Here is a 20,991-nt window from a genome sequence, read left to right on the forward strand (position 1 = left end):
AAATTCAAACGATACCATGGCTACATGTATCTACTTGTGTTGCTGCAGACACTTTTATGTTCAGAAGCCCATCTGTCACTCCTAACTGACATCACAAGGGGAGAGTTTTCAATCTGAGATACTTCAGCATTCAGGAGTGTCATTAGAAAGCTGAATATTATTCATTCATTCTCCTCCTCTATCCTCGAGGTCATCTGGATAAAGGAGGTGTACCTTAATTCTTTCCTCTCCTGTGTCTCAGCTTTCAAGATTTAGTGACTGTAGAATAATTTTCATCAGCTGTTATCGTTATGATGGCTGAATAGTCACTGGATGTCTCATTCTTTTCTAGTTCCCTGTTTATCAGTTTAATGCAACAAAACAAAAATAAAATATACAGATCTCTTCCATCACATTTTATTTGTTGATTTGATTTGTGAGGCTTTAGGATAAAACTGAAGTCATAGAAATAAATCATGTAAGACATCTAGCCATAGGCATTTTCAGTGAAATAAGTTCTTTCCAAGAAGGTTTTGACTTGTTACATGAAAATTAGCTTCTGGCAGGAGGAATCCACATTTCACAGATCTTGGACTGTGTTTAATTTCTACAGGGCATGCCTTCAGCAAACAACACTGCTTCCACATATACGAGCATGGTATTGGTGTTTAAGAGTCGAGCTGAAAAAAAAAAGAAGGAAGCAGTTTCTCCTCAATGCTATTTATGACTTCTCTGAACAAAATGATGCCATGGAAGAGCTGAAAAAAAAAGAAGGAAGCAGTTTCTACTCAATGCTATTTATGACTTCTCTGAACAAAATGATGCCATGGATTCTCTTTGAAGGCTAAAAGAGTGTCTTATTGCTGCTGCTGCTTAAGAGCATATTTACCCTGAATAATCCAAAGGTCACTTCAAATTGACTTTTTTACTGAATCTGTTCTATTCTGCTGCATTTCTCTTCAGAAAATGCAGTAAAATTGATTTTTGAAATGATAGATTTAATTGAAAAATAAAATATTTAGATGCAATGTTCCAGGGAGATATCCTGAAAACGTGTGTCCAGGTGGATCTTGGAGATGCATGAAGCAGGGGTAGGTATGAGATACCTGATCATCAGGAGCCTGGGACATGAAGAGTCTGTCACTGTTTTAGAGATGAGGTAGAAGTAGAGCAAGAACAGACTAAATAGGACTTAAGATAGGATCTGTAGAAAGTCTGAGTGAGGAGACAGTTTGACACCATAGAATCTGTCAAGAATTTATGACTATTGGTGAGCAAAAATGTTGTGCAGCAGGAAAAAATGGTTGGTCTTTGATAAACAGTAGGGAATTATTTGCAAACAGACAGGTGTCTGAGCAGAGAGGGAAATCTGGGATAGTAAAATCACAGATAATCCTGAGGACTCTCAGGCAATATAAATTTACTGAAGAGAAATGTCATATCGTCAGACAATCTAAATTTACTGAAGAGAAATGTCATATCAGAGTGATCCAAGTCAAATAATACAGCAAATAATCCACAGATAATAAAGCAGTTATATTATATACTTTCAGGCAAGGTACTTGTTTATGTCTGTCCTCTGAATCACACTAATTCTGATTCTGCATTAAAAAAAGCCACACATACCTCGTTCTCTCTATACCAGGTCTAGATTCAGTCGAGCTACTGTTAAATGTTTATGTAAAGACTGAAAGATTTCTGCCTAACAGCCCTTGAGACTCACTGTACTTTCTGTTCTAGTTGGCAACGTGGGACTCTGAGAAAGGACTGAACGGTAGCCTACAAGAACGACGTCTGGGCAATGACTTACAAGGATTGACGCTCAAAGTGGTGACTGTCTTGGTACGATCTTCTTTCAGTTCAGGAAACAAAATGCTCAAAATAAAAAGGATCTGACTGAGTATTCTGGGCACTTCCTGCAGTGTTTTTCCCTATCATTTTCAGTTCTGTATTTTTGGATGATCAGTTACATAAGCAAGGAAGATAGATGATGGTCTTTTATTATTTTATGTGAAGCTGTGCACTGTCAGAGATACAGAGTATTTGTTTGTTTGCTTATGCTGTTTTTTCTGCATTTTAATTCCTACTGGGCATGGAACCAGCATAGGGCCTGTATGCACAGCATTCCAGATACTGTGCTTTAACTTGGATAGGCTGTTTCCAGCATTTCATGGATTTTAAGATCAGATGGGGCAATTATGATAGCCTAATCTTGGCTCTTGTACACTGCAGGCTGTAAAATTTAATCAAGTGTTTCCTCCATCAAGCTGATAAATTCCCATTGAGATAAACTATATCTTTTAGAAAGTGCCATCTTTCAAAAAAAAAATCATTACATTCTTGAGACTACTGTCTGTTAGTATCTGGAGTGGTAGCAGAGCTCCTGTCAGCTAAATGCTAAATTAGGGGCAAATTAAGGCTTGAATACATACCTGCCTGAAATATTGTAGTCTGCACATTGCAGAATGCAGTGCCTTTTTGTGCTTTTTACTTCTCTTTTTCTGTATCGTGGTACAAACAGCAAGTACCACATAGGATAATTAAGGCACTCCCTCCAGCTCCCAGTTTTCTTTCCTCAGTTTATGCTGTAGCTGACATGAGAGATTCCTTCTACAGCAATGTGAGTACCAGGGCACAAAGGCAGCCAACTGGGGTGGCTGTGGCACCAACACTCCCTGCAGGAAAGCAGGACACCCAAGCCCAACAGAAAACATATCACAAAATGCTGCATTTCCTTGGTCCCAAAACATACCTTTGAATTAAAATATTCCAGAAACCAGCACCCATGAAGGTTATTCTTTGAATTTTCAAAATTTAACATGTTCACAATGCCCAGCAGTTTTAGCTCTTGTTTCAGTATGTCTCGTGGGTTAAAGATTAATTTTTTTATTCAAAAGATAGCTTTCAAAATCTGACATAGATGGACAGCAGTAATCTTCCTATGTAGGAGTCATGTACTTAGTTTAATATCTGTATTCTAGACAGCTAGTTAGGACACTAAGGTGTCTGTGCTCCCTTTATAATCAGTGAGAAGAGGCAGGTACATCAGAGAGCAATCAATCCTGTGGGCACCAGGAAGTTGCTAGTGGGGGTTGACTTGTCTTCTGGAGTCTCTGCCTCTTCTCAAGAACTATGGAAAACCCAAGGCCATGGATGGGGCTCAGGTGCTGAGGCAGTGGTGTCTGGTCAGGATGCTTCACAGTATCCCATGTGGCCTACAGTTTTTGCCTTGGAAGGTTATGAGTGCCAAGTAGTCCAGAATTAACTCGGCGAACTTCCTTTTACTAAGAGAAGCAAACTAAAAATCTCGTTTCAAGTATCAGTTAAGGTACTGTTTTGTTCTCAGGAAGAACCTTTTGTGATGGTGGCAGAGAACATACTTGGGCAGCCAAAACGATATAAAGGATTTTCCATTGATGTCCTGGATGCACTTGCCAAGAATCTAGGCTTCAAGTATGAGATATACCAAGCTCCTGATGGCAAATATGGACAGCAACTCCAAAACAGCTCCTGGAATGGCATGATTGGAGAACTCATTAACAAGGTACACAGAGAAAAACCTGCATTGCAAAAAAACAAAGAAGAAAAAATATGACTCACTAGAGTAGGGTTTCAAAGCTTTCTAAACTGGTTGTTTAAATTCTCTCCCCATTTCGCATTACAAGAGAATGAATTAGGAGGAAAGCATCAGTGCAGAATGCTTCTGAACTATGGATGGTTTGAGAGTGATGTAAACTGTGCAATTTAAGATCCTGTATACAGGATAGAAACTAGACAGTCTCTTGTTTGATTTGCTCCCAATTGCTCTAACATAAATTATATCGGTATGAATCTCTATGTTTATATAGCTAGAAGAGGAGAGGGCATGTATATTTGTGTGAGTGAATGATCATAGAAAATAGAGAAAAAATAAGGTATTCAGTTTAAAATATGAGTTACTTACTATTTTCATTCTTGTCACTATGTCTTTGCTACTTGTTGTAGGTGTGACTTTATTTCTGTCGTTTTGTGTCAGTGTGTTTGATAACAATCAATTGTTTGACTCTAAAACAGGAGAAGTGGCCCTAGTAATAGGGGGACCAGAATTGAAACTGCTCTCAAGATTATGAATTCATTTAAAACAGAGAGGACCAAAATTCTTTTCTTAATTACAGTCTTGCAAATCAGGAGTACATTAATTGAACTTCATTTAAGTAAATGGGGAATGTTTGTAGCTTAGAATCTCCCAGAGAATGAAATTAGAGTGCATTTTGTTCATGTTTGTGCTGTCTGACATGGGACAAATGTTAATCAAGGAGAAGAATCAAAGGACATTCCATGATGCTGCTCTTTCTAGAAAAGGTTACTCTTCTGTAGTGGAATTATTACTGAAAGTGAAAGCTTTCATCCTCATTATCTAGTAAGTAGGTGGCTCAGTATCTGGTAAGTAGATGTTTAGGAAGAAATAGAAGTAATTAAAGCAATAGCAAGCATGTTTGTGATAATGGGATATTCTTGGTCAGTGCTAGGAAACATAAAGAATGTTAACCTTATTTTTGCATTGACATAAGTTGTTTGACTTTCATTGATCTGAACATAAGGGAAGAAATCCTGTGAAATTTCTTTGGAAATTGCTTTCTATGAAGCAACAAAGTGTCTATTATGATATTTTTAATGGTATTTTTGCTACTAGTTGTTCCACTGACTACAAAATACTTCAAAGCAGACATCCCTCATCTAACACTTGTTTTACTATCCCAACAAAAAGTAGAGATAGGAGACAAAATGTACATTCTATTTTTTGAAGACAACTCTTTTTATTAAGATGGAAAAATATTGAAAATCTAATTGCAACTCTTGAAAAACTTGGGAATCTGATTTATTAGCTCCTATTTTAGCCTTCACTGAGTCTGCATGCTCATTAAGGACCATTTACTTGTAAAACCTACTTGTTTTAAATGTTGAAGTCATAGCCATTTCAGGAACTAAGTTGTTTTTGATGCATTCTTCCTGTTACGAGTTTTTGCAATCACTTTATTCATTTTAAAAGCCAAACAAAATCTTCTCCCCAGCTGTCATATGAAATCCCTTTGTGAATATGGAAAGTTGGCAATTCTGCAGGGAGAAAAATAAACATTAGCACTTTGCACCTTGCTATCAAATACACAAGCTCAATAAATAGTGTTTCCTTCCTTAATGCTTGCAGTGTACCAGGTTAATATGGTTTGGAGTTTTAGGCCTCTTATGGAAAACAAGTGAGGGATAAAGGTTAAATAAGTTGCACTCATTCCAGAGAGGAATCAGGGTAATGCATTCTGTTCAAGAGTGCCTTGACAGGTTATGTTTCATTACTCTGTTTTAGACCACTGCAATTAACGAATGTTCAAATGATGAAATGGACTCTGGGGTTTTTTTAGACTATATAAATATGTCTAAATGCTCTAAATTACAAAAGAAATCCATAGAGTCACTTGGTTCTTAAAAAGTTTCTCCTTAAAGCTCATGCTGGCCAAATTCATGGTGAAAAGAAGAGATCTGACCTGTTCTGTTTGTCTCACAGAGAGCAGACCTAGCCATCTCAGCCATCACTATAACACCCGAACGAGAGAGCGTTGTGGACTTCAGCAAGCGATACATGGACTATTCTGTGGGGATCTTAATCAAAAAGCCTGAAGAGAAAATCAACATCTTCTCTCTCTTTGCTCCTTTCGACTTCGCTGTGTGGGCTTGCATCGCTGCAGCCATCCCTATAGTTGGGGTCTTGATCTTTGTCTTGAACCGGATCCAGGCAGTGAGGGCACAGAATGCTTCCCAGCCAAGCCCTTCTGCCTCCTCCACCCTCCACAGTGCCATCTGGGTTGTGTATGGAGCCTTCGTTCAGCAAGGTACTTACCCTCTCATGAACACCACTGGCAGAGCTGCAGAATGATCTGCCTTGGGTAAAGCAGGTCAGGACGTGTCAGTCTTGGCCGGAGTGGTCTAAAGATGAAAGAGAAGGCTCATTTGGGGAGGTAATATGTTTTATTAGCCCAGCTGATGAAAAATGGGAAGAAGTAGGTAAGTTTGGGGCATTATGTTCTGCTTTACTGTTCTCTCAGTACATCTAGAAAGAGCACTTTTGGCTCTTGCTCTTTGGGAAAATTGTCACACTAAGAAATAAACTACAGATCTTCTTGGTGCAGAATTACCACACTTCTCCAGCTCCGAAACCAGCACCTTTTCTAATTGTTTAAATGTCATTTATAAATATAAATTTATATGGTTTTGAACTCATGTGAGACAGTTTATATCTTGGTTCTTTGAACTGAATATGAAAATGATTTGTGGTCATGTAACTAACTTTACACTCAGGAATCTCTAGGCATAGGACTAATCCTACTGAATTCAGTAGTATTGCTACCATTAATAAAGTTACATTTGTACATAATTGCCTGCAAAATCTGCCCACACAGATTTGTGTCATATCTATAATGTTAGTTCTAGTCTTGGAAGGCAGGTTTTGTTGAATGCTGACATATGGGAAAGGTAACTTTTTGTCTACGTTTTTTTTTCATTGTGATTGCAAGCTTATTAAGCTTCAGCTGGAAAATCCTTCCTATTGCTATGAAACTTGATCCCTCATATCATTAAGGTGACATCCCTGATGGGTTTATGTGCAATAAGATATAATCAGCACAAACATACACCAAAGTGACTAGAACCAGCTCTATGGTAAGGTTTAGACTCCAGTGATGTTCAAGCATAACCAGGCTTGAAGACTGCTAGAAAGAAATCTTCATGTTATTTGAAATCTTATAAAGAGGAGCAAGTCATGACCCTAATGCTTCAGTCTTTGCAGATTGAAATACAGCAAAGATAGCACACAAACCATTGGACAGTTCTGTGGGGTTTTTTTTCCAATTCCAAAATGTTAATTGAAAACAGAATATTACTATATTCCGAACACTGTAATGATTTCATTCCTGCATATTAGTTGTGCTTCACCATTCAACGTTCTTTATTTAGAATATTTCTCATGCTTGCTAGATTTGATCCTCAGTAATTCCCAAGGGAAATATTTTGAAAGACTATTTTCTAGAACACTGTCTAGGGCAAGAGGTTGACTGGGGAGAATACTTGTAAATTATCAGTCTTAACAGAAGCAGTGCTTTTCCCTCAATGAAAGGGCAGACTGGAGGGGAAGCAGAGAGGGAGCTCCAGCAAAGTTTAACACAAGAGAGCACACAGAAGGTGATTGTAAATGGAAGTTGCTGAGAGACCCTTGTTTTCTCTGTTTGTTTGTAGGGGGCGAATCTACTGTCAATTCTGTGGCAATGCGCATTGTAATGGGGAGTTGGTGGCTCTTCACCCTCATCGTGTGCTCTTCCTACACAGCAAATTTAGCAGCATTTCTCACAGTATCAAGGATGGATAATCCCATCAGGTAAGAGCCTCTTCTTAACATGAAGCTGGAAACCAGGATTTCACAAGAAGGTATTATCCATTTGAGCACTCATTCTTGCAAGAAGGAGATAACTCTAATAAAATACTCTGCTTATTTGCAGTGGCTGTTTTTCTCTTCTCTCCCCCTCTTCACTCCAAGCAGCCCCCATGCAGTTTTCACAGGTGCATGGAGGGTGCAGTGGCACTTTAATTATGTATTTTTTCCAGGAGAGAGGTCTTTCGTGAGCTACTGGTTGTTTTCTGGCAATTTGTGTGTGTGTGTGTATGTAACTTGGGGGGGGGGGGGGGTGTTGTTCAGCAACTTTAAAGACTAAATAATGTTTTCATTCTTTTCTCATGAAAACATGGTCAAAATTTCCACCTTCACACTGGCATGGAGTACTAGGAAGTGATTAGTCTTTCACACTCAGTGCTGACCAGGTTAGAGCCTGTATGTTTTGATATGATGGAGTGGAGAGGTGGCAGTGTAACAGGCTGTCCTCCTAGCAAATGCTGAGCCAAGCCTTTCAAGTGCTAGAGGCTGGCAAAGTTAAGCTCTTGGTCTCATTTGGGATTGCATTGGGAAGACTGGGATTGAGAGCTTGTGCTCACCTCCTGAAATAGAAGTATTTTCTCTGAGTTGAGGCTGGCATGTAAAAAACTGCTTTTACCTTCTCTGTGGTGTCTGCACAGAAGGACATCAATAAGTACATTTTTCATAAACATGGGTGCAACAGTATTTCCAGTGTTTAACTTGCCAATGTGTGCTTGCAGATGATGTAATGCTTTGTATGGATATAGTCTTATAATTATTATTAAAACCAGGCCAAAACCATAACAAGCTTTGGTTTTAAATTAATTTTCTCATAGTTTGGCCAAAATAAGTGGGTTTTAACAGGAATAGAATTAAGTACTCCAAGTAATCTCTTGAAATAATGTAAGAAACCATATAGAATAAAATTATCTATGTGTGAGGCCTAGATGCACTGGGAATAAGGTTAAGCTGAATGAATAAATTGCTCTTGAAACCCAAGGCACAAATAGGTATCCAAAAAGCTTGAGTAATGATGTTCTTAAAAATTTCTGAAAGTTTTTCTTTTTCACTGCAGAAGAAATTTCCTGTTTGGTCTGATCAGCACCTTTTAAATCTCACCAAAGTTCAGAGGACAAAACTTGGGGTGTAATTATGTGAGGAATCTCCAAAAAGAAGACAGAGGTTTAAGAGCAGAACTATGAATTATTAGTGGAGGCCTTTGAGGCTGAGCTGTTACATTTACAAGGGGTTTTGATTTCCCTTTTTATTAAAATGAAAGGACATATGTAAGAATCTTGAGGAGGAAAGAAGCTACTTGGGTAAAAGGACTGCTCAGTGTTGTTTCATGAGTATGGAACCCAGATGCCCTTCTCCTGTTAGAGATGGCAAAGAATGATAATTAAATGCCTTTCTATACCTAACAGTAGCTGCCACTCCAGATTCCTGTTGACAACATCTGCTTGTACAAGGTGAGGATACAGAAGGAAGAAAGCACTCTATTGTGATTTGAAAACATCAGCAGAGTAATTCAGGTGCCAAAAGATAAATGTCAAAAGTAATTTAAGTTGTCATAAGGTTCGTTGCCTGTGCACCAGCTACTTGGCTCTAAGGGCAGAGGTCTCTGTTGCACATTGTCAGCCACAATGTGGATTGTTCATATTGCCCAGTGTCAAAAGTGGTCCTGGATGCTTTGGCTTAGGCAACTGAATCATTCCTGAGGTAGTCTGAAATGGAGCTGTCAGAGAGCTCTTTGAATTGTTTGCTGGTTGGCATAACTGAGACAGTTATGGGACTTGCTTGGCTTGGCTTGCCTAGGTTTATTTTACAAAGTTTGCAGAATCTCCCCAAGATCCTGCTACTCTGAGAGAGATGTGGACTAACCCCTCTCATTGAAAACTGCTAGTGCCTTGGGAAAGAAGTAACGGGGTAAAGAAATGGGTTCTCTGGAAACTGTTGAACCTTCATCCATATCTTCTATGATGAAGATGTTTTTATGTCACCACTCTTTAGGAAAAATGTTTTGTTAGATTTAGAACAAATATTTTTCCTGAGAAAGTAAATTACTGCCTTACATGAATTCGTAGTGACCTGGTGTCTTGACTCCCAATTCTAACTGGTGTCAGCATCATATGATGTGGACTGGCTATTTTTGCCTTTCTAATACTGTTACTCAGCTTGGCCCTATTGTATCTTTCATGAACCCAGAAAGGAATACTTATGTGAAATCCATTTTTCCCACCCAAAGAGGCACAATGAGTTGTAGTTGCAAATTTGCTCACCAGCTGAGAAGTACCAAATCCTTCTGTGTATACTTCCATTGTTAAGAAAAAACAACCCCAATCTTTTCAGTAAATGTGTGCTGTTATCTCTCCCTCCATAGAGAAGTCCTCTGGTGTTCAGTACTGCTGCTGCTAAATTGCCAGCAGGAGAGAAATAAGTATTATGGTGCTGCAGTAGCTGCAACATAGTTAAGATTTTCATTACAAGACTGATTTTCTTCACAAGTCCTCTCCATAATGCCTAATAAAAGTTGTTTCAGCATCAAATTTGGCATGTGTGGTCTGTGACTAGCAGAATAGAGGTATGTTTGATTGAATAACTAGATGTCAATCAACCCAGTGTTCATTGCCTCTACAATTTTACTGCAAAACAAGTGTGTCATAGAAATCATAAGTGATATTTATTAGAAGGGATTTAGTGAGATATTCACTGAAGCAAAGCTGAACTGTTGGAAGGCAGATTTTTGGAATTAGCATGTCAGATGAAAACCTGCTGATAAGGGAATAGATTTTTCTTTTAAATCTGTTATTGGTAAGTCTCACAAGACTGTTCCAACTTGCCATGAGTTTCAGGGACTGCCTGTGGCTCACAGAAAGGTGAAATACCCAGAGCTGGAGGTATGGCAGAAAGTAGCTTTGATATGCTGCCTGTATTTCTGTATTTCCTGACTGATACTTCCTAAATCCTAAACACGTTCTCAAGTGTTGTGCTGTCCAGATGCCTCCCATGTAAGAAACATGCTTATCTTGGAAGGAGAAATTATCCTTCTCCTTGGATTTTCCCCAAACCTCAAGGGCTTCATCACAAGGGTGCTGACATGAAAAGGCATGGCTTTTTGGTCTGGCATGGAAGCATGTTCTTCCTTGCTCCTCACATGTCCTTTGTGGCCATCACTCATCCTCCTGTGACAGGGTGGTGGGAAGGGTCCAAAAATGGAGTTTGAGACCCACATCAAAGCCTTTAACCCTTCACAAGGTCAAGGCTACCAGGAAATATTGTGAACCTTCCTTGTCCATCCTCAATTTTCAGTTGCTGGCAGTTGGTACTTCTGCTCCCCTTTGCTTTTTTTACTTCTGTTTCTCTAATCCCTCTGTCCAAATTAACTTCTGCATGTCTCATCTTCTCTTTGCCCCAACCTCAAAATAAGGGAACAAAGACCATGTCGTGGTGACCTCAGAATTTCTGTGTTCATGAAGGTTCACAGAAGGGCAGTGAAACATCAAGCAGATTTCCCAGCCACATGTGTGCAGAGGAGTGAAATGTTACCCAGCTGAACAAAAAAGAAAGGAAAGGCTGTTTGTGTGAATCTGCTGGTGGCAACTACTATGGAGATCAGGCTAGGGAGCTGTGATCCATGTTCTAACTTTGAGCAATTCTCAGGTTTTGTTTTCAAATAGAAATCTAGGTAATATTTAGAGCCTGTGCTAATCCTTGACAAACTTGTTTAAACCCAAATGATTTGCATTTATTATTTTAATATTTGCCTTCAGTACTGTATGCAGCCGAGGAGTCTTCTAATGGGTCAGTCTACCAAGTAAGGCAGAACTATTACATGTGAGTTTGTTCTTTCTTTTGTCTTATTACATTTTCAAACAGCTCTTGGATCTGCTGTCTGACCTTCCATTTGTAATTATGAGTTTAATTAGCAGTGACTTACATTCCAGCTTCATTTCTTGTTAACAAGCAGACTACATGGAGTTCAATAGCTGCACAGATACTCTGAAACGGAGGTTTAGGAGAGCTTGTCTGACAAGAGGTTAAGAATTATGCAAGAATAATAGGACATAGAAAAATATTCTATTTGCAAATTCAAAAGAGTTTGAATTTAAGATTTTATCAAATTGATCCTTAGCATTTGCACATGCTATGAATGTTTTGAAAGGCATCTGTATGTATGTGTTCATATATGCACACAAATGCATGCTATATCTGCTTTTAAATTCACAGCTGTTGTTTCATGACTTGGGATATCCTTATTTGCATTTTAATCCCCAAATTTCTTGTGTTTTGGTGGCAGCTGAAGATTTACTGCAGCTTAGTTAGGGTGATAGGCTGGCACTTCGAAGACTTGAGTCCAAATTCTTTTTCTACTACAAGCTTTGTTTGATCTTGGCAAGCTTAGCCTCCTCTCTGTCTTGGTTCTCTTTCTGCATAACAGGGTAATAATATTTTCTTATCTTATATGGCATATTGTCAGTTTAGCTGCTTTAAAGATGATGGCAGAAATAACCATATTATAGTAGTGGTGAAAGTATCAAAAAACGTAGATTTTCTGGGTTACATGCAAAACAGAAACAATCTCAAAATACTTTAAAGGAAAATGAGGAAAGTACTTGGAAGATGCCAGCTAGAAGAAAATCAACAAAGTTTTCATCTTCTGTAGTTAAGTGGATTTGATAGGGTTGGTAGCAAGAGCCTCACATGAATCCCTCTGTATTTGCAGCGATTTTGTCTTGAAATTCTTTGTGCTTGAAAACAGCCTTTCTGTTGTTGCTATCATATGTGGCTTTTTAAATATTTCATTGGATTTTCTTTTTTATGTTTAATTTGTACTATGTTTTGCGGTGTCTGTGCAGCACCTCAGGCACGCTGGCAGGAGGCATGTATGAATGAGCATGATAAAAAATAATTATTGTGATTATTATTTAAGGCCTGTGAGCAAAAGCTTCAATCATTAAATAACTAGATTAAATTCATCCATAAAAATCAAGGCTAAAAATGAGTATGAGAAAGTGAAAGAGTAAGGACAAAAGCTCGAAAGTATTTTTCCTTTCCGGAACATTCCCTGTTTAAACCACATGGATGAAATTTCCTGGGAAATGCTCTGCAGCCTGTGCAGCAGGGTGGCAGTGCTCAAGGGCAGAGCTTGCCAGCCATGTGCCTTCAGGCACTGGTCAGGACAAGGCACTGTGCTGATGCCAATGTGAGAACCCCCATTGTTTGTCTTTTCATTTCACTTCTATTGATGGTGTTGCCCAGTGGCTGCTCCTGGGAAACCCAGAGCTTCACAGAATCTGGAGCCTTTTAAAAAGCTTTCCGAATGTTGGCATATGCCATTCAATCACAGTTTAAAATAGATCCTAATTACTCCTGTAATTGAATAAGCAGGCAAGCATCTCATTGCAAATATTTCCCAAGGACATTTTTCTGAGAAAAATGAGAATGCGCAGCTGAAAATGGAGCTGGCATTCCATCTCTCCAATTGCTATTAAAATTTGTGGCATATATTGGAGATCAATGGCAAACCAAGAGGTTTGTGATTCCACACCCTCTCCAGCTTGGCTTTTACGACACCTGTAGCATTTCATCTATTCATTTGTTCTTGTTACTGGGAAGTTCCATGACTTAGGTGGGTTGGCATTAAAATTCAGATGCATGCACAGTTTTGTGAAGCAAATGATTTGGATATAACATTAGCAAAATCTTCCATCTGTGCAGGTAATAAAATCATTTTTTTGCTATTTTTTTCTTTTGCTTTGAAAGGATGAAAATCTAGCAAGAGTAGCAACCCTCATGACAGCCCATCAAAATGTCCAAGGATTGATTTAAACCTGATATTTGACACGCAGTCTCTTCTCAGCTCAGACTGAGTCACCTTTTAGGTCAGATTTTCTCATATTAACTTAGGTTATTCACTGGCTGTCCATAGAGTAGCTGTATGTGTTCTGCAACATTAAATCTCGTTGGCCTCTGACTTAAACCTTCTTTGTTGTAGTCTAAGGTTTCTTTTTATTACAAGGATAATACCTATGGCTTATTTTGCTGGGTTATATTTTCTATTTGATTCCTAGGGGATAAACAGTACAAAATGCAGTAATAGAAGATTTTTGCTCAATAGGATATTCATATTTCTATTGTTTTTCTCTAAAGAAGCTGATTTTATGTCTTATATGAACCGATAATACAATCTAATATAGCAGGATATTAAAAAAGCAAAATAATTATTACTATAGCAAATCAAACAGAAGTGGCTTTAGAGATTCAGACATCTCCAAACTGCTCAATCCATCATTTCTGAAAACAAAAACAGGATTAAGAAGAAAAATTTTGCGGTGAATTCTGTTTTGGAAATTATTTTGTGTGAGGAACAACCATTAAAGAGGTTGGTCAGTGTACTTGCATATTTGAATTTCACTCCTGCAAAAGCATTCATTTTTGTCCCCCACTATATAGGAAGATACTTATTTTACCTACAATGCAAAATTACCTAACTTCTTCTTACATGTTAATATACTATTACATGTGTTTTCTTGCTTGCTGTGCTTGCTGTTCTTTTTGGAAAAAAAAATGGACTGTTACATGCCCCTATGGCATATATCTTTGTTAGAAGAATATTTAAAAATAGACCATCAAAGCCTGCAGAAACTGAAAATATCACAAAATATATTTTGTATAAGAAATAGTATGGGCAGCAGGACTAGAAAAGTGATCCTCCCCCTGTACTTGACCCTGGTGACACTGTATCTTGTGTACTGTGTCCAGGTCTGGGCCTCTCTCTTCAAAAAGGACATTGAGGTGCTGGATCATGTCTAGAGAAGGGCAATGAATCTGGTGAAGGGTCTAGAACACAAGTCATATGATGAGTGGCTGAGGGTTGTTTATCTGTGGGTTGTTTAGCATGGACAAGAGGAGGCTCAGGCATGACCTTATTGCTGTCCACAGCAACCTGAAAGGAGGTTGTAGCCAGGTGGGGATCAGCCTCTTCTCCCAGGTAACAAGTGACAGGATGAGAGGACATAGTCTTAAGCTGTGCCAGGGGAAGCTTAGGTTGGACATAAGGAAAAATTTCTTTACAGAAAGGTTGATTAGACATTGGAACAGGCTGCCCAGGGAGATGGTGGAATCACCATCCCTGGATGTGTTTAAGGAAAGACTGGATGTGGCACTTAATGCCATGCCATGGTCTACATGGTGATGTGAGGCCATAGGTTGGACTTGATGATCTCAGAGGTCTTTTCCCAGCTTAATGATGCTGTGATTCTGTAATATACAAATATCTTCATGACATTTGCTAGTGCAACAGCTGTCTGGAAAACAAAGCAAAACAAAACAACCTCCCTGCAAAATAACTTGTAATTTATGCAATTTATCTGTACTGGTCAGTCATTAGTGTGACAGTGGGTCACACTATAAAAGTCATGCAGGTTGTTCTGTTACAGGGGCTTAATGATGCTGTGATTCTGTAATATACAAATATCTTCATGACATTTGCTAGTGCAACAGCTGTCTGGAAAACAAAGCAAAACAAAACAACCTCCCTGCAAAATAACTTGTAATTTATGCAATTTATCTGTACTGGTCAGTCATTAGTGTGACAGTGGGTCACACTATAAAAGTCATGCAGGTTGTTCTGTTACAGGGTCATACAGTGCATATTATTGCATAGGTTTCCAAGTTGTCTGGAATCAGGTCTCTCTGAGAGCATCCCCAAGGCCAGAACAAGCAAGTAAATTGCATCCACAAAACTACCAATAATGAGTAAACAATTAATCACAGTAAATTCATTCCTGTGAAACCATGAGATGAAATTGAAAGTTGATGTACCAGCTTTTTAAGAAGGGAAAGTTGTACCTGTTTTTTTACTTGCTGTCAGCTCACACAGGACATACATGGGCTTCCAACTCTGCTAATCTCTTGCAATATTTTGGGAAATGTTTCATTTGCTCATGTAAAAAAGTATTTTCTCACCTTGCTTACTTCCTCACCAACATGTCCACGTGAGCAGTGGTTCTGTCATTCTATGCAAAAAAGTATCTTCTCACCTTGCTTAGTTCCTCACCAACACGTCCACGTGAGCAGTGGTTCTGTCATTCTTGTACCATGATTGTTCAGCATCAGATTTTCTCACCCACCTGACAACCTTCTGTTCACTTACCATGTATTCAATGGCAGCAGCTGACTGTGATTAGAAGGAACATGCACTGAATTGTTAATTTCATTAGATTATTTTGGATAGAGGGAGGATCAGGGAAAGAAGAGAAGTTTCCAGATGGGGCAGAAAGAAGAATGCTTGCCTAGCTGTCCTCCCTGAGTAGAGGTTGGTTGATTAACACTGCTCAGTGTCACTGTGCTATGGCCAGCCCTGTGCTCCATTTAGATGATCCATCTTTCACATTGCAAGGTTTGAATTGTTAGCCTGCTATCAAAATTAAGTAAGGATCATACCTCCTGTAGATTTAAACTTCAGTTCAAATAAACAATTCCAAAGCTGATCTCTTGGAAAAATGTTCAGAACCCATTCTTTCAGGGACTAAAGGCTGAGCATGCCTGTGCTGTAGGTTGTGAGGTTAAGAGTTTCAGGTTTGGTGAGTTCACTGAACAGTCATCTGTTTCATATTGTGCTGATGAGATCAGATGTAAATTAAGAAATCAAACCTTGTATGGGATAACTGAGGTACAGGCACATGTCTTTTTGCCACCTCTGCACTGGACCCTGGAACTTCAAGGGATGATGCAAATGCTTTCTGCAGTGACATCTTAAATCATACGAGCTGAAATCAATACAATTGGTGTCATGAGGAGGATTTATTTTTGATTCTCTGATTTTTTTCTCCCATGCATTTGTACAATTCACATGCATCTGTAGCATTTATGCATATGTAGTCAAATGGTGGCACTACTCTTTAAAATCACAGAGGAATGAGAATGCTTTTGGTTTTCTGGGTTCTGAAAGAACTATTGCTAACAGTATAACAGATTCTTATAATTTCTTTTAATAGTTCCTCATGTTGAGATAGTTTGCACCTGTTTCTTTGATATGGTCTCTTTCAGGAATTGCCAGACCTTCTGTGGTCCTTAATCTTTTAAAGCAACACCCCAAGAGACTTTCTGCTACAGTCTTGAAGTTTGTTGAGTCTGGTCTTTTGAAATGCATTATTATTATGTTGCTAACCTTGCTGCTTGATTTTTGGGGGATTTTTCCCCCTTAGGATGGTGAGCTCCATCATCTTGCACTCTTTGACATTTCCATTCAAATCTATCAGATCTAAACCAGACACTCTCCTTATAAATGTCTCTGTGAGAGAAGATCATTCATTCTTAAACCTTACACTCTTAACACCTTAACTGATATATAGGATGGTATTTCATTTGCTGAAATAAAAGTTCTTCCAATACATTCTAAAATGTTTATAGATCATCCTGTCATGAGGTGCAAATCCGTAAACGTGTCATTTTAAAGAAAATGCTTTAAAAACTTATTATCTTTATAAGGGGATTTAGAAGTTATTCCAGATTATGTAAAAAAAAAAAAAAAAAACCTGCAAAACCAGCAAAGCATTTTAAATTGATTATGTAAAAAAACAAAACCCTGCAAAACCAGCAAAGCATTTTAAATTGATGCAGGTTCTGGGTGTTTAGGGGAGAAAGGAGCTGGGGGTTCTTAGTTTCCCTGGGAATTAAGATTGTACTGCTTATTACCATGAGTGCTTTCCTATCAGTTCTTAGTTCTTGTGTTGCAAAAGATTTTCTAGAGGGAAAGAAATCTTTTCTGGAAATAGTACTGTGTTGCTAAGAGAAGGGTTGCATGTGTTCTTTCCTTTTCCTGGGCTCATCTGCCTTACTGAGCAATGTTCTCTTCTTCTGCACGTGTGCCCACTTTACAATATAATACAGGAGCATTTCCAGATTCATCTAGAGATGAGGGAGAGCATGATGTTGCCTTAAAAAAGCAATTTTGATACAGCTGACAAAGTTTGTTAAATTAAAAGAAATGTAATCACATGCACTAAAGTTGTTTGCCTTCTAAACCATTAAAACCAGCCTAAGAGAATATGCCACTGATTTAATTTAATTGATTTATGAATAGTCATATCTCTCTAGAAAAGAGCAGAAAACCATCAGTCAGAATGGGGTGGATGTTAATTACTGTTTCTTACATATGGCAATAATGCATTTTCCAAGCTCATATTTCAAGGTATGCAATTAGGCTACCCAATAAACTAATTAATCTCAATATAAAGAACAGCTAGCTGGTTTTGATGCAGTGTTTTCAGTGTTTCTGGTACGAGACTCAATGTTCAGGACGAGGAGAGAAAGAGGCCAAAGGCTAAGGTTTCTTTGTTTACCTTTTTGTACATCAGGATATGATGGGAAGCACACTGTATACCATGTTCTTGCAGTCTGGGTCCTGAGAAACAGGCAAGTGGGTCCCCAGTCTTTAAAATATTCACATGTAATGCATGCACTTTAGACATCAGTAACATCTGATGAATGCTATATGTGTTTTCAGTATTAATGAAGAGCCCTATATTTTGATTTCCCAGGAGTATGCAGCACATGCTCTAGCAATCAAGATGCTTCTTCAGAGACCTTCTGTTTTCTTCTTTCTGGCAACAGCAATAGCTTCTGCTTTACTCCCTGTGGTAAGGGAAGGGTGTGAAGCTGTTTACCAGCATCACTTTATACCTCTGACAGATCTGAACTGATGCAGCCCTTCCACCCCAGCTATGAGACTGCTGACATGCCACAGCTCCTGATAAATCAAAACTTAATAAAGAGTTGAGTAGCACCTTATCCCACACTGGGATTTCATGGACTTTAATGGAACAGTATAATGATATCCTAACAGTCATTGTATAAAGTACCACTCATCCCGAGTAAAGACTTTATAAGCCAAGATGCCAAGCTTATCCATTCCCCACTCTATTTAATTAAAAAACTGCTCTTCATCATCCAAGCACAAAACAGAATGACAATGCTATCCGTGCTTATAACACCAGTTGAAAAGGAAGAAAGCAATTTCTTCCCTCTCGATCTTAATCTTTAATCTTCATTAGGATTTTTAGTTTTCGAATGTGAGTGGTAGAAGACATCAGCATAGCAAACAATTTAAAGTGCATCTGCATATATAATAGGTAGGTTGTTATTTTCATTATAGGTAAAAGCATGTGTCAGTTGCCAGATGTGTTTGATTCAGACAATATGATTTTCATGCCAACTTTATGATAATGTTTGATTTAGGCAAAGTGACTAAAACCTGCTGTTGGGACTGAGTTGCTGTTAAACACCAGCTGCAGTTTTTATTTTAATTAATAATTCAAGGAGTAGAATACCTTGCTTTAATTAACGTATTAACTCTTTGAGCTACTCAGACAAAGGCCACAATTGCAAAATGGTTTAAAAGTAAAGTAAGAAAATACTCAAAAGTAGTCCAAACAGGAGTATTTCTTTCCCCCAAACATGGTACAAGCTCTTGAGATGTTTTCACCTTTTCTTTGCATTTTAATCTCCTCCTCACGATTTTATAGAACATGGAGTGTGGATTAAAGATCCAGGCTAATCCAGATTTTTTGCCAGGACTGGTTATGCTGGATTTGCAGGATGAGCAGCAACTGCTCATAGCTGCTGTGAATCCTTTTCCAGGCTTTTAACTGAATCTGCCAATGTCTTAAAGATGTGCTGTTGTGCCAAACCTTTCCTTGATCTGTTCTGAAAATCTGCCCAGTCATGTAGTAGTTTAAATGTGGATCTGAGCATACAAATTAAAGCTCCAGATTTTGAAAACTTGGGTTTGCATCTTAAAAGAAACTTTAATGTGTTAGACACTCTGAGTGTCTCTTTGTCAGGCTAATACTTTGCATTGCTAAATGGCAAACATGGTGGGCAAGCTGAATATTATCTCAAGGTGATTAAGTTTTTAGAAATAGGGAAAAATAGCATGGTGGAAAGGGATCCTGTAAACAGCCCTTGCAAATATAAAGGAAAGATTGTCTCCTAATTTGACTCCCTCAATTAGACATCAGATGAACTCATATGCAATCATAAATGCTCACCCATGGGAGAAACTTCATCCAGGGTTCACAAACTATGGGGCATCAGTGGATCCAGCTTTGAGATGCAAATGCTCAGAAATTAACTTCCATTGCTGGCACTACTAATGGAATTATTTATCATGCTATGTTTTGGTTTTGAAAGCATTTCAGGCAAAGTAATCATAATTTCTACTCTAAGGATGATCATAGGTTCTTTATGATGTGATAACAATTCAGAAAATATAGGACATCCAGAATGAAAAAAAATTGCAAATAAGCACCAAAATAAAACCCCCAAACAACTAGTTAATGGAAAAAATCAGCAATCTCAGTGACATGCTATTATTGCCTGGAGGAGGTTTGGAGAAGAGGAGGTTGGAAGTATAGTTAGAAAGATTGGACTGGCAATCAGGAGATGTTTAGCTTATTTCTAGCTGTTTAACAGATTTCTTTCTGTGCAGTGCTGGAACAGAGCCAGTGTCAGCTCTAGGCAAAATGAACTTTTATGATCCAGCGACAAGTCAAGTCACACTCATACAGATCCCTGCAGATGATCGGAGTTGCCGAGGTGGTCCTGAGGGCATCATTTAGAAATAGCAATGGATAGGAATACCCAGAGGTCTAATTTTGTTTACAGAAGAACCTGTTTTACTGATTATGATGAAAATCCAGTTTGATTTTTGGATCAAAATTTGAGTCTCACAGCCAGAAATACTGTTAAGTCTCTTTTAAAAATGGACATGTTTCCTAAATAAACCACTGGAAGATATTAAGAAGTTCTGTGAGCAATGAGACACAGCCTAGTTGTATGGGGTTTTGTCCTGCATTCTCCACACTTTAACAAAAATGCTGCAGATTGTTCTGAGGTCAGTAAAACAAAAGTGAGATTCCAAGCTCTAGTAGTAGAGTGTATTTCTGCTGCATCTCAGACTCTTAAACAGTGCACAAAGCCTACAAATGTTTTGCCAATACAATGTGTGTAGCTAGTAATTAATTACTGTTAAAATCATAAACATGACAGTGTATCATTTATTATTGGCTTGACTGTCTTTTCATTTCAGTGGGTATACATACCATTTGTTCCCTTCCTTTAAAATTTAATCATGCAGTAGCTCTTCAGGAACAGAGTCACAGTGAAAACACTCAATCTGCAGTGAAAATGCTGCTGTATCTGGAGTTAAAAAGACTGTTTAGTTTACTTGTCTTTCCCTTGGCATGTAGGAACTGAGGCTAGTGGAAATTTTTTTCAAAGAAATGAAATCTGTTTGGAGGCTGTAGAAGTTCTGTGCTTCTAGTGCTTTGTGTATGTATTATTTGGCTATTTTGTGTTGCGTTTTTTCTTACTATTTATAATTTTGTCTCCAGTCCTGGAAATGTTGAGTATGTGCTTTTGTGTGCTTGAATAGTTACACTGATCTCAGCAGTACTGGTCTACCTGTAAAGTGTGCTAGGCATCCCACAAGAGAAATTTCTTTGGGACACCAGAAGAGATGGTCCTGATCCTACACTGGATGGGTGACAGAGCTGTTGCCATCACACATGGCA

The 20,991-nt window shown here is 38.4% G+C and overlaps 1 protein-coding gene across 1 annotated transcript in view; it reads left to right on the forward strand.

The window, feature by feature from the left end:
• GRID1 (glutamate receptor, ionotropic, delta 1) overlaps positions 1-20,991 on the forward strand; it is a 113,067-nt gene that overhangs the window by 56,571 nt on the left and 35,505 nt on the right. Inside the window, exons 5-8 of the mRNA XM_009076122.1 lie at positions 1,720-1,821; positions 3,326-3,523; positions 5,519-5,843; positions 7,243-7,381. Coding sequence (XP_009074370.1) covers positions 1,720-1,821; positions 3,326-3,523; positions 5,519-5,843; positions 7,243-7,381 — 764 coding nt within the window. The remainder of the gene's footprint in view (positions 1-1,719; positions 1,822-3,325; positions 3,524-5,518; positions 5,844-7,242; positions 7,382-20,991) is intronic.

Source organism: Acanthisitta chloris, unplaced genomic scaffold (genome assembly GCF_000695815.1).
Source record: "Acanthisitta chloris isolate BGI_N310 unplaced genomic scaffold, ASM69581v1 scaffold2886, whole genome shotgun sequence".
In the NCBI taxonomy this organism is placed as follows: Eukaryota; Metazoa; Chordata; class Aves; order Passeriformes; family Acanthisittidae; genus Acanthisitta; species Acanthisitta chloris.